The 15,164-nt window shown below is 35.8% G+C and overlaps 1 protein-coding gene across 5 annotated transcripts in view; it reads right to left on the bottom strand.

Annotated features, from left to right (window-relative positions):
* Positions 1 to 15,164, bottom strand: part of EXOC1 (exocyst complex component 1) — a 70,092-nt gene that overhangs the window by 32,049 nt on the left and 22,879 nt on the right. For 3 of the 5 annotated variants that reach the window (XM_077136920.1, XM_077136919.1, XM_077136921.1), the window contains 2 exons: positions 14,676 to 14,785; positions 13,844 to 13,897 (listed from right to left, as the gene is read on the bottom strand). In XM_077136920.1, coding sequence (XP_076993035.1) covers positions 13,844 to 13,897; positions 14,676 to 14,785 — 164 coding nt within the window. The remainder of the gene's footprint in view (positions 1 to 13,843; positions 13,898 to 14,675; positions 14,786 to 15,164) is intronic. The other 2 variants (XM_077136922.1, XM_077136924.1) reach the window with 1 other exon arrangement.

Below are 15,164 nucleotides of genomic sequence, written 5' to 3'. Positions count from 1 at the left end.
ATGTGTTATCCTTCCTTTATTCTTAAAGCATTTTTTAATTGTAAAATATATAGAGATAAAAAATAAAGAAAAAGCAATAAACTTTAAAGTATACATCAACAAGTAGTTACAGAACAAATTTCAGAGTTTGTTATGGGTTGCCATTCCACTATTTCAGATATTTCCTTCTAGCTGCTCCAAAACACAAGAGGCTAAAAGAAATATCAACATGGTGATTGAGCAGTCATACTGTTTGCTAAATTCCAATTCTCTTTTGTAACTCCTCCTCCTTTGATCCTTCTCTCATTCTATAGGGATCTTTAGGCAATGCACTTTCTGACTTTTTCATGTTGAGAGGGCATCAACACTAAAGGACAGGGGGATGTAATTAGTCAATAATTTTGGAGGGGCTGGTCCCTCTAGGTTTCAGGAGCTATCTGGCCTAAGAACCCTCTGGAAGTTACAGGATCCAGGAAAGCAAACTTAGTGCATGGAATTTTTAGAGTCTCAGTCCAAGCCCTAGGTGTTATTAAGAGTTAACAGATGGGCGGGCCACGGTGGCTCAGTAGGTAAGAATGCTTGCCTGCCAAGTCTGAGGACCCGGGTTCGATTCCCGGTGCCTGCCCATGTAGAAAAAAAAAAAGAATTAACAGAAGTGATGTTGGTTGGGATATAGCAAACCATGGCAATTAACACTAACTGAAGCTTGCATAAGAGTAGCCTCCAGAATAGCCTCTCGACTTTATTAATCTCTCTTAGCCACTAATGCCTTATTATATCTGTTGTCAGGAAAGTGTTGTCAATCCCAAGGTGCCAGGGCCAGATTAATCCCTGGGAGTCATGTCCCATGTTGTCAGGGAGATTTTCATCTCTAAATGTCATGTCCCACATACAGGGGCAATGTTTTCCCTTGCAGAGTTGACCCAGCCCTTTTTTTTTTTTTTTAATATGGGCAGGCACGGGGAATCGAACCCGGGTCCTCGGGCATGGCAGGCAAGCACTCTTACCTGCTGAGCCACCATGGCCTGCCCGAGCCCTCTTTTTAAGTCAAACTACTTCTTCTCTGCTACTTGGTCAGCATATTAGAAGTTCAAGTCAGTGTCAAAGAGATGGGAGTTGAAATAAATGAATAGTTTCCCTTAAAAACTTAAAAATTCTTTACCAAGAATAAGGAAAGGGCAAAAACAAGCTAGATTTATTTGAAGTCATTCTGAATCAACCTGATTTGGCTGGATAATCAGAAGTTACTCGTTAGTATTTTGTGAAAACTGAGTTAAATGACACCATTTGGGGGTTGGTTAACTCATTTCCTGATAAAGTTACCTAAAGGTAACTGTAAATTGACATTATATTAGTCAATAAAGAGTAACTTTTAAACATCCCAAATTCAAAGAATTTCAATTATTTTAATTTGAAAGAGTTTTCTTTCATCTACCTAATTGTATTCTTCACTCTATACACAAAATAAGAACTTGGTGGTTATGAAGTTTAAAGAAAATTCTTATAAATACAGAATATCTAGAAAGAAGAATTCCCGGCCTAAGGAAATAATAATTCCCTAGTAATTAAGAAGTACGTTTAGAGTAAGAAGGATGAGGTGCAAAATACACCCAGTACTAAAACCTCCATCACTATCTGAGTCCATTCTTTATTAAAGTTTTCAAATTAGTCTCCTGGGGAGTTTTCTTCCACTATACTTCTAAAATTCACTTGGCTGAAACCTGTTCCAGTTAACTTGGGAAACTGCATCAGAGATGGCAGAAGTACTCACAAAACTGGACCAATTCAATATAACAAGAAACAGAACACAGGGGCAAAATCTGAACTGAACTGACATGAGGCTATTTATAGGTTCGGAGTAACTATTCATATTTTTTTTTGCCACAGAAACATTAATGTGTTTATAGGGTTCAGCCCCAGACACTGGAGAGGTGGTATATAATATACAGTATATTTAACAGTATTACTTTTACAAAATCTGAAAAAGTCTAAAACCACAACTGACTCCAAGAGTTTTAGATAAAGAAGTGTGGCCCTGCTTTCTCTACTGCTAACTGAATATAAAACAAGCATGTCTTCTAACAGAATAATTGAGGACTAAGAGCTACATCTTTAAAGAAATGGAACAATTATGTGTTATTTGGAATGCTTGTGAATTCAATACCTTTTTCCCTGAAGTAAAATAACTTTTCCATGAAGTAAAGGTTAACAATAAATTGAACAAAATTAATATTAAATAAAACACACAGGTATTATGACTGGACTACTCTTTAAACTCTAATCATAGTTGCAAAAGGGCAATACTTAGCATTACAGAAATGCTTAATTGCCCTATCAGAAAGATGGTCAGGTTTCCATAGCATTGTGGGTATTAGATATAAAGCATGCACAGATACTATAGTTATAGGTCTAATAATGTGTTCAAACTGTGTCTTAGTTATACTGAATAAAGGGAAAGAATATTTGACAGACTTTTTGTGGCTCATCCAAATATTCTGTCTTCTTCAATAACAATATGAGGTGCCTTTCATTACCCAAAAACAACCTTCCTCATTAATTTTCCTTAATGATTCAATAATTAAAATAACTTTATGTTCTTCTATAACTGTTTACTCAGGTTATTACATATTAAGTTATATATTTACTTTCATGCCAGGAAAGCTCTTTAATCATTAAAAACCTCCTGTAAATGGAAGATTAACTTCAATTATTAACATTTATAGAATACTTTACAGTTTACAAAGCCCTTTCATAACATTACTATTCAAAGCTTTCTTTTGCAAACAGCATCTGAACACCACCATCATCTGTAAAATTCACCTCTAATATTAAAAATATCATTATCATCAAACCATTACTATTAATATAGATTACATAGTATTAGTGCTAACAAAAGGATTTAACTTTAAAGAAAATGCCTCCAAAATAACTATAGAAAATAGACTGAAGAAACACTTGTTTAATCCAATCAACAATACAGACAACTGTACCATATCTACTCTAATGTGCAAAGAATTTTATTTATATATTAAAAAAACTAAAACACTGTTTAATAAAATAATTTATTAAATGCCAACTATTTTGCTAGCTACTTTACAAACATAAAATCTGCTCTTTCCAATAATCTTGGCGTGACATTTTTGTCCTCACTTTAAAAATGGGAAAAATCTGTTTTTAACAGAAATTGTTTTGTAATTTTTTAAGTGTTTATTTTGAAATACTTTGAAACTTATGGACACTTTAAAAAATAATACAAACTCCATATAGAGAACTCTAACATACCCTTACCTTCCCAGATACCCAGATACAACACTTGAAACATTTTGCCACATTTGCCATCATTCTATCCATCCATCTGTCCAACTATCAATTCATTTTCTGAACACTTGAGTGTAGGTTGCATACATCATGGTGCTTGAACACTTACCACTACCTAAGAACAAGGATATTCACTTATATATATATAACCACCTTAAGAGCAGTTACCTTAAGTGTAGTTATCCAGTTCATGAAATTTAATGTTGCTATAAAAGCTTACTATTTATATTCCAATTTTCCAAATGTCCCTCTGAGTATTTTTTCCTTCCCTGCTAGATTCCATTCAAATACATGTATTGCGTTAAACTGTCATTGTCTCTTTAGTTGATCATTCTGTTTTTTTATGTTGAGGGAACATACATACACCATAAATTTTCCAACCACTCCCAAGCATATCATTCAATGGGATTAATCACATTCACAATGTTGTGATACCCTCACCATCCTCTATTACTGAAACTTTCCTATATTCCCAAACAGAAACCCTATACTCATTTTGCATTATTTCCCAAGTTTCCCTGCTATATCATTGTTTAATCATCAGGAAACATGGCTACTGGAACACATTTACATTTTACATTACAACACCGTTCTACATTTTCAGGCAGTTCCCTCCAGCCTCTCCACTACATCTTGAATAACAAGGTGATAGCGACTTAATGCGTAAGAGTCCCACATAGACAGGGGGAGAGTGGTGAGTTTGCTTGTTGTCTTGACAGGAGACAGAGGCCACATCTGAGCAACAGAAGAGGTTCTCTTGGGGGTGACTCTTAGGCCTAATTTTAAGCAGGCTTGACCTATCCCCTGTGGGGTTAAGTTTCATATGAACAAACCCCAAGACTGGTGGCTCAGCCTATAGCTTTGGTTGTCCACACTGCTTGTGAGAATAATAATTCAACTTGGGGAGGTTGAATTTTCCCCGGTTCTCACCATTCCCTGAAGGGGACTTTGTAAATACTTTTCCATTCACTGATCGAATTACTCTGGGATTCATCGGGGCATCACTCTGGACAAACCAATAAAATCTCATGTCCTACCCAAGGTTCCATGTACTTATGTTGTTCAACCAACTATCTACATAAGTTATATTAGGAGATGCACTAGTCAAAATATAAATTTTGTACCAAATAAACATTTTTTGCTTTAGTCTCACACATAAGTTGAAATTTTAAAATATTAATTACCATCTATTTTCAGCACCCTGCAGTAATGACATTCCTTTGTTCTTCCTCATGCAAAAACATTTTTAAATTTGTTCATTTAGTCATTATCATTATACACTCTAGGCATTCCTAGATTATACCATCTCAATCTTGATTGTCTATCTTTCTTTGTCATTTCATTTATGCCCCCAGCCTCCTCCCTCTATCATTCTCACATTCAGTTTCATTCAGTGTTTTAACATAATTGTATTACAGTTAGGTAGTGTTGTGCTGTTCATTTCTGAGTTTTTATGTTCAGTCCTGTTGCACAATCTGTATCCCTTCAGCTACAGTTACCCAATATCTTACCCTATTTCTATGTCCTGATGGTCTCTGTTACCAACGAAATATTCCAAGTTTATTTATTAATATCAGTTCATATCAGTGAGACCATACAGTATTTGTCCTTTTGTTTTTGACTAATCACACTCAGCATAATGTCCTTAAGGTCCATCCATGTTGCTACATACTTCATAACTTTATTCTGTCTTACAGTTGCATAATATTCCATTGTATGTATATGTCATAGTTTGTTTAGCCACCCACCTGGTGATGGACATTTTGGCTATTTCCATCTCTTGGTAATTGTAAATAATGCTGCTATAAACATTGGTGTGCAAATGTCCGTTTGTGTCCTTGCTCTCATGTCCTTTAAATAGAGACAGCATATAGATGGGTCTTTTTTTTTTAATCCATTCTGCCAGTTTATGTCTTTTGATTGGGGGTTTAACCCATTAACATTTAGTGTTATTACTGCACAGGTAGTACTTTCTTCTACTATTTTGCCTTCTGGATTTTATATGTCATATGTAATTTTCCTTCTTTTTACCTTTACTCATAGTCTTCCTTTTTACACTCTTCTCCACACCTCTCTCTTCTGTCTTTTCGTATCTGTCTCTAGTGCTCCCTTTAGTATTTCTTGTAGAGCTGGTCTCTTGGTCACAAATTCTCTCAGTGATTTTTTGTCTGATAATGTTTTAATTTCTCCCTCATTTTTGAAGGACAATTTTGCTGGATATGGAATTCTTGGTTGGCAGTTTTTCTCTTTTAATAATTTAAATATATCATCCCATGATTTCTACTGAGAGATCTACACATAGTCTTACTGGGCTTCCCTTGTATGTGATGGACTGCTTTTCCCTTGCTGCTTTCAAGATTCTCTCTTTCTCTTTGACCTCTGACATTCTGATTAGTAAATGTCTTGGAGTACATCTATTTGGACCTATTCTCTTTGGGGTACGCTGCACTTCTTGGATCTGTAATTTTAAGTCTTCATAAGAGTTGGGAAATTTACAGTGATAATTTCCTCCATTAGTTTTTCTCCTCCTTTTCCCTTCTCTTCTCCTTTTGGGATACCCACAACACGTATATTCGTGTGCTTTATATTGTCTTTCAGTTCCTTGAGTCCCTGCTCATATTTTCCCATTTTTTTCCCTATATTTTCTTTTTCTTGTTGGATTTCATATGTTCCGTCCCCCAGTTCACTAATCCTATGTTCTGTCTCTCAAAATCTACCATTGTAGGTTTCCATTGTTTTTTTTCATGTCTTCTACCATGCCTTTCATTCCCATAAGTTCTGTGATTTGTTTTTTCAGACTTTCGATTTCTTCTTTTTGTTCATTCCTTGCCTTCTTTATATCCTCCCTCAATTCATTGATTTGGTTTTTGATGAGGTTTTCCATGTCTGTTCGTATATTCTGAATTAACTGCTTCAGCTCCTGTATCTCATTTGAATTGTTGGTTTGTTCCTTTGACTGGGCCATATCTTCAATTTTCCTAGTGTGATTTGTTATTTTTTGCTGGTGTCTAGGCATTTAATTACCTTAGTTAGTTTATTCTAGAGAGTGCTTGTACTTCTTTTAACTAGGGTTTTCTTGCTGGATGAATTTGTTGTCGATCTGTTCTTTGACATTCAATTCAGCTTTATCTGGACCTCTAGCTTGAGTTTTGTTTAACAGAGGAGAATTTTTCAGTTGTTTTCTTGTTTCTTGCCCTGCTTGTATGGTGCCTTTCCCCCCAACCCCACACTTAGGAGGGTCTACTTAGGTATTATAGACCCCAGTCGGATTTCCCCAGACCAAACTGGCCTCCTATCAGGAGGAAAGAGTCACCTGCATTGGTTTTTCCCAAAGGTGAGACCCAGCTGGTTGGAAAACTTTCCTGTGAAGTCTCTGGACTCTGTTTTTCTTATCCTACCCAGTATGTGGTGCTTGTCTGCCTGCGGGTCCCACCAGCATAAGATAATACGGTACCTTTAACTTTGGCTGGGGGCATGGTGGAGACGGAGGAGAGGTTGTAGGCTGGTTTTAATGGCTTCAAATTACCAAGCCCTGGTGTCTGAAGTCCTTGAGAGAGGGATTCCACCTGAGTTGGGCTTCACCCCTCCCCTGGGGAAGGCAAAGGCTCCAGACAAGCCATCAAACAACAAGCCCTCAAACAAGCTTGTTTCTGCCTATACCTGGGGCAGTTGCAGCCTGACAAATCCTTACTGCTGTATCCAAAAGCAGTTAAGCCTTTGCAGAAACACAGCCACAAAAACCTCTGTTTCCTTCTTTTTTTTTCTTTTTCCATCAGCCCTGCCCCCTTGGCGCTGGGGCAAAAATGAGTGACCTCCGCTTTCACCAGGTTCACCTGAGCTGGGGGCCTATTTTTAGTAGTCAGAATTTGTTAATTAATTCCACAATTGGCATTTGGTTGGCCTCAGCCCCTGCTGCTGGTAAAGTTTCTTTTCTTTCCCCTCTGAGAAGCAGCCTGTGGGGGGAGGGGGCGCCAGCCACCACGGCTTGGGGAACTCACGGTTCTGGGGGGGCTCACAGCTGGTCCAGCTGGTCCAGACTGAAGTACGCTGTGTGTTCGGTCACTGACGTGGCCCCAAGAGCTGTTCTGTACTGTGTCTGGTTATTTAGTAGTTGTTCTGGAGGATGAACTAAAATGCGCACATTGTTAAGCCGCCACCTTGGCCCGGAAATCCTTTCTTAACATTTTTTATTATAAAAACTTAACATACAAACATTCTTGACATACAAACATTCCATGCATGGTGTACACTCAATGGCTCATAATATCATCACATAGTTGTACAGTTATCACCATGATAATTATTTTTGAAAATCTCCATCACTCTAGCAAAGAAATTAAAAAAAGAAAAAAATTCATACAATACCCCTTACCCCTACCACTCACAGACCACTAGTATTTCAATTTACTCAGTTTATTTAACCTTTGCTGCCCCTATTATTTCTTTTTTTAATCAGTATTTTTTACTCATCTGTCCATACCCTAGTTTAAAGGAGCATCAGACACAAGGTTTTCACAATAACACAGTTACACTGTAAAAGCTGTATCATTATACAATCACCGCCAAGAAACAAAATTGTAACATAGCTCTACAGTTTCAGGTACTTCCCTCTAGCCACACCAATACACCATAAGCTAAAAAGGGAAAATCCATATATGTGTAAGAATAACCTCCAGGATAACCTCTTGACACTGAAATCTCTCAGCCACTGAAACTTTGTCTCATTTGTCTCTTCTCTTTTTTGGTCAAGGTTTTCTCAACCCCTTGATGCTGGGTCCTGACTTAACCGGGAATTTCTGTCCCACGTTGCCAGGGAGATTTACACCCCTGGGAGTCAGGGGAGGGCAGTGAGTTCACTTGCCATGTCAGTTTAGAGAGAGAGAGAGGCCACATGTGAGCAACAAAAGAGGTTCTCTGGGGGTGACTCCTAGGTCTAATTTTAAGTAGACTTAGCCTATCCTTTCCAGGAAAAAGCATGATAGGGACAAACTCCAGGACAGCCTATTGACTCGGATGTCCCCAATGCTTGCGAGAATATCAGAAATTCTCCAAATGGGGAAGTTAAATATTTCCCCCCTTCTCTCCACTCCTCCAAGGGGGCTTTGCAAATACCTCTTTACTTACTGTCCAAATCACTCTGGGATTTATCAGTGCATCACACTAACCTGGACAAACCAACAAAATCTCATGACCTATTCAAGATTCCATGTACATATGATGTTCAATTAAACTGACCCTACAAGTTAAATTAGGTAATGCACTACCCAAACTATAAATTTTGCACCAAATAAACATTGTTCCCTTTAGTCTCACACACAAGTTGAAGTTTAAAATATGGATGATACCATCCTTTACCCCGTCTTCTGATATAGCTTAGTTCTATCCAGATCAGCTCCAATCATATCTCTACTTGATGTCTGATCAATTTTTCAACTTTTTAAACAGTTCCTGTATGGGGAACTGCTGACTTTCATAGCTTCAGAACTCTAACTCTGAGTCTCAGGTATCACATAAATACACAGAATTTCTGGGAAAGACCATGTTATATACAAACATCTCAGTATCTGAGAATTTAGAATTAACAGTTATACTTCCTGAATATATGTGACTGCTGTAAGAGCTTACAATCTAGGACCTTTTACAATATGTGGTTGGCAATTTTTTGCTTTCAGCACTTAAATATGTCATCCCACTGCTTTCTGCCTCTGGTTTCTGATTGGAATAATCTTATTAAGGGTTCTTGTATGTGACATATTGCTTCACTCTTGTGGCTTTCAGAATTTTCTCTTTATCACTGGCATTTGCCAGTTTAATTATAATATGCCACAGCATGGGTCTATTTGAGCTTAATCTGTTTGGAGCTCACTGGACATCTTGGTTGTGTGAATTCACGTCTTTCATTAAATTTAGGAAATTTTCACCCATTATTTCTTTGAATATTCTCTCTGCCCTTTCCTCTCCTTCTGAGACTCCCACAATGTTTATATTGGTATGCTTGATGGTATTCTACAGGTTCCCTGAGCTCTGTTCACTTTTTTTCATTCTTTCTTCTCTTTGTTACTCAGACTGAATGATTTCAATTTTCTTATCTTCAAGTTCTCTAATTCTTTTTTTCCTAACAGTTGCATTTTGCTGCTGAAGCCCTCCAGGGAATTTTAAATTTCTGTTGGTGTGGTCTTCAGTGCTTTGCTCCTTTTCATAATTTCCATATCTCTATTGATATTCAATTTGTGTTCATCTATCATTTTTTAAATTTCTTTTAGCTCCTCATCCATGTTTCCTTTAGCTCTTTGAGCATATTTAGGATCATTTTTAAAAGTCTTTGTTTGGTTATGTCCCAGGTCGGGTCCTCCTCATTGATGGTTATCAATGCTTTAATCTTCTCCTTTGCCTGGACCATCGCTTCCCACTTCTTTATATGTTTTGTGACCTTTTGTTGAAATTTGGGTATTTTGACATTTTAAAGTGTTAGCACTGGAATTTAGACTCTGAGTCATCTGTTCTGTAAGCTAATAACCAGCTAGTATGATGACAGCACTTTCATTAAATTCTAACAAGAAAAAAGAAGAAAAAGGAGGAAGAGGTAGAAAAAAAGGAAAACACCTTTCAGAGTCTTTGAAGACTGACGTGTAAGTGCTCTCCTTCGGGGATTATCCATACAATCAGTTTAGAGACTGTCAAAGAGTAGAGGTTTCCCTGGTTCTTTTCGGGCTTGGGCTTTTGTCTTGTCTCGTGCATACATGCATGGCCCTAGCATTTCCCCCATTTACATAGTTCTGAATGTCCCCTCTTTCCTAGGAAAGTTTCCTCATGGTCTCAAGGCATTGCACTGTGTATCCTACAGCCAGCAATCCCTTGCACTAGGTATCATTACTTGATTGCTCTCCCACTGCAGTCTGTAGAAGACTTCTGAGACCTATCTTATACATATAGGACCAATTCTGGGAAGGCATGTTCTAGGACAGCAAGTCCCTCAGATCACCATAAGTATGCTTCCAGTAGGCATGAGGGTTACTCTGCTCCCTCTAGAACTTGGAGCAGAGACCCACACTGGAAGCATGGGCTGGCTCTGTGCTAAGCCAGTAAGGGGGTGGGAAAGGTACTAGCCAGGGTGCCAAGAGACCACGCTGCTTTTAAGTAGCCTTTTACTTGCTTTTGTGTCTGCCTCATTATTGTAGTTCTTTAACTGTTTTCTAGAGCTTTAAGAAAGATGTCTGCCAGCTCTTGCTGGTTGTTCAAAGCTTATGTTGGAGGACAGAACGCAGAAGAGTCTTACTTTATCTTGAATGGGGTGGAGTCGAAATCATTTTAAAATAAATAATTAGGTGATATTTTTTCCAAATTAATCTAAGATAAATACATTGTATGAAAACTTAGTGAATGATAAATTCTCATTAGTACTGATGAATTCTACTACAATTAGTAGTAAAATCTGCTAACACTGAATGATGTACTGTCACTAAGTGCTATCCCAAATGCTAAACATATAAAAACACATTAATCTTCATAACCACCCAATGAAATAGGTATTTTATTACCTGCATTATTCAGATAAGACAACTGAAGTGGCACAGAGAGATTAATCAACTTGCTCAAGATTACTGGTATAGGAAGTGGCAGAGCTGGGGTTCAAAACCCTGGAACTTTGGTTCCAAGTGTTCATACTCCTAACACTTTGCTCTACTGACCTTCTAATAGAAATGACACATTTGTGTTAAATACTGAATACATTTTTAAGACTCGGGAACTCTTTCCTTCTACATGATGACAATTTTAGTTTTAATTTTTTTTTTTGAAATATAGGAGAAAATCAGAGCAACATTCCAACACACATCATGAAAACTGACCTAATTAAATAATCATAAGTCTTTCTAAGCTCTTTATCAGAGATTATCGACTTGTGTTTAGAAAAGTGGGAAACATCCTTAAGAAAACTATTTTTGTGAAATCAACAGAATATTAATGGTCTACTACATAGGTTTTATTGCACTATATGATGTTTCTGTAAAAAAAAAAAATTTCCAAAACTTCAGCATATAAAAAGAAAGCACAACTTAAGTTTTTCTTTTTTTCCTGGTATACTTTTAGTCCAGTGCATTTTTGCTCAGTTTCATTTTCTCAGAGGTATTAGTATAATCAGTCTCATTATGTCACCAAAGGCATAGAATCAAATCATGAGGTCTCTGTGGAACAAATGGGAAAAAAAGGAGAGAACAGTTGTCTTTTCAAAACTAATCTTTAAAAAAACAAGCAGATGGTGAATACACAGCCATCTGTTGATACTGTTAACACTGACTATACACTTTGGATGATTATATGGTATGTGAATAAATAATATATCTCAATAAAATTGCATTTAAAAAAAAGAGCAGCCATAATCAAAAGAATTTTTAAAAGGACATTTTCTATTTGCAAATATTTCCATAATTTCATTAGCCTTAATTTGACTGCTTGCAATATCAGAATTCTAATTAGTTTAAGTGGCTTGATTCTCCTAGCGAAATATTTTTCTACATATACAAATCTCTAGTAAGTGTAAAAACTACGGCTAGGTGTCTATAATTTCAATGAAATATGAGTGTGCAGGAAGATCTAAAAGATCTAAAAGACTAGCCAACTGTTAAAAATATTATTCACTGTATACTTACTGTATACAGTAAGACATGAATATTAAATAAAATGCATTTCAAGTTTTATTAAACCAGAGATAGGTGTTAAGTATTCACATGAAAGCTGCATCATAAATAGCATGTCTGGATTAGTGATTTTCAAATGCAAAGATGTTTTTACTGGTGTACAACAATAACAAAAATAAAATGAAGCTAGTGAGTTTCTTATAAAGGTAAATGTATTAATTTTTAAAGTCTGAAATTATGTTCTTCCTGTTCTTTTAGTGTCAAAAGCTCATTTTAAAAATGAAGATAGTGAAAGAAAATGGTCTTTAAAGGTCTTACTTGGTAAAATAAAAAACTGATTATTTGATCATTCTCCAAATTTTATTTCTTTTAAGTTTACTGATATGTGACTTGAAAAAAAAACTGGGAACCAATGCTCTTTACTGTTATTTTGTGCACGACAGATTATTTCCTCTGGGTTCTTCTATACAATATTTATAAGCTTTATCTCTATATTTATTATAATTTGTATTGCATATTGCAAGGACTCTGTTCAAATCTTACACATAAAGTCATATCTGACTATTTAAATCTTCAGTAAACTCACTTTTTTTAAAAAAGAACTTTTAAATACTTTTATATATGCACAGTTAATCACAATCATAGTCCATCACAAGATTTACTCTTTTACATATTTCCATGTTTAATCTGCAACTCTATTCTAGTATACTCGTTTTTGATTAAAACTCTTAAGCATTTAGAATCCATAGCTCTACAATTAGAAAGTTATTATATATATATATATTGTTGTAGAGCTTTAAGTACATTTGTCTTAACTTCTCCTAAGAAGTATCTGAGGACAGGAACCATTTCTTATTTACCATATTAATCAAATCAAGGACATAGGAGGCACGGAGTGAAAATTTAGTAACTGACAGAGTTGCATCATAATATGTTAATCAAATTTTTCCAGCTAGTTTATCCCACAACCAGGAATACAAATAACCCATGTTTCCTGACTTGTCTGCTAGGCGACCTGATGAACTAAATTCAACACAGAGCAAATCTCTTTTCTGCATTTAGGACATCCTCTTCCACCTTCTTGAGCACATCCCAGATTGCTGCAATATTCTGGTTTTGTAACATGCAACACTTACACGGAACAATACATATTAGAATTGCAGAAATTTGAAGCATTCACTTTAAATAAAGCCATTAGTCTATAAGGTAGAGAAGCAAAATCATAAATTATTGCATGTTACAACAAATGATTCAGTGTGCAGAAAGGACAACTGTTTACTGACTTGGTATTTTTAATACTATCTACACATGTTGATAACATCGCTATCAACAGCATCAGCATCATTTTTAACCCCCAAGGGACAGTATAGAAATAGATGTTATTAAAATAATGATGTGAGAAAAATGTGAATTAGTATTTCCTGTGTGATTTCTAAGTTTACCTTTTTTCTTGCCACATTTCAGTCAAGTCACCCTAAGGAGTCTTCCCTGATTTCCTCCTTCCATGCTTATACTCCCAAACTATCACTATTATATCATTCTTGAGTATATTTGACAGTCTCCCTCCATTAAACTATGAGCTACAGTCAGACGGGAACTGTCTCTCCTTTATTCCAAGTCAATGTCTGATTTGCATCTCAATCATCTGGCAAATGTTAATGAAATAAATGAAGAAGGAAATAAGTGAATGAAAGAATGACAGGAAGAAGGCAAGTAGAATGAGATTAAACGCCTTTCTGGCAAAATAAACTCTGCTACAGGACATCAAAAAACTGCTACAAATATGGTTAATGAGTAGCGTAAATCAGTATGTTAAGTTATAATCTACAAAGATTCAGCTGCTGGTAAGTTTAGCAAACTTTTTGGAAAAAAAAAATAAGAAAAGCTTGAGCCAAATTTGATGTACTCACAGGAACCGAAAGAAAGTAGGACCTGTTATAGAGTTGAAGGAGGGCCTGAGTAAACTAATTGGAGATAAAATATAATAAATACAATTGTTTTAGAATACTGAAAAGTGAAAATAAAATAAGCATCCAAAGTTACAGAAAATATTTCTTGATGAATAACAGATTCCCAAGTTTTTTTCACCCAATAGCCTTAATAAACAAAATAAAAGCTGTGAAAAATAGATAATACAATTTATTGCACTAGATATTAAAATGACTTCTATTCAAACACCTCTAAGGTATTCTTATTCTTAATATTATTGTCACAAGCTTAATTATAATATTCCTTCCCATATAAAAATGTAGACAAAGCAATTACATGAAGGTTAAATCAACTGGAATTTACAGTTGGAATATAATCGTTTTTCTCACATGATTATTACAGGTATACATAGCCTATAAAATACTCAAAATACTGAGCAAGTCCTAGTACTGACCTAAAAATATTGAAAAATAAAACAAGTCCACCAGTAAACTTCATAATCTGCATGTAACAAATTTGGACTTTATAAATAAGAATGTCTAAATGGAATATGCAATAAATAAGCATAGTTATTTAATTTCTAGAATCAGTGTGGGCTGAAAGGAACTAGACTGTCTAGCTAAGGAGACAGCTGATTCTAAAAATATACCTATAATAAAATATGCACATATTTCAAAATATTAAAATAAGGTGTGAAGGAATACACTGTGATACTACCTAAATATATTAAAAATTGGGTGGGAATTTACGGTCTAAGGTAATATATGAATAAACTAAAGGGACATGTCAGTTTTAATACCACCACAAAATTACCTGTTGAACAAAAACATTGTTGAGGTGACTGGCCAGTCTCCGGGCAAATTGTTCTCGCAAATCACTGAAACGTTGCTGTTGCTGTTTGACTGCCAGAAGCATGTCATGGCCTGAAATCAAAATGATATTTCCTGACTGATTGAATGGGTAAAAGTATTTCTTCCGATGTTTAATGCACACATTTATAAGAGTATCCACATTTAAGTTTTAAAGAACCCAAAATTTCACTGGTTAATACATTTGATGATGAAAGAAAGGTAAGCAGAAGAAAATATAATGTAATCTGATGGCAGTTCTCAAAGTGTGGTCTAGCAATACCATCACCTGGAAAATGTTAAAAATGTGGATTCCAGAGCTTCAACCAAAAAACTGAATGCGGGAGCAGGGTCTAACAATCTGAGTTTGAACAAGCTCTCCAGCGATTCTGGTGCACTCAAGTTTTCGAACCACCAGCCTAGCAAAAACCTCATGCTGTTTGGTCTAAACAAA

This window comes from Tamandua tetradactyla, chromosome 19, assembly GCF_023851605.1.
Source record: "Tamandua tetradactyla isolate mTamTet1 chromosome 19, mTamTet1.pri, whole genome shotgun sequence".
Classification (NCBI taxonomy): Eukaryota; Metazoa; Chordata; class Mammalia; order Pilosa; family Myrmecophagidae; genus Tamandua; species Tamandua tetradactyla.
Note: the sequence above shows the minus strand (reverse complement) of the source record. Positions and strands in the feature narration are given on the sequence as shown.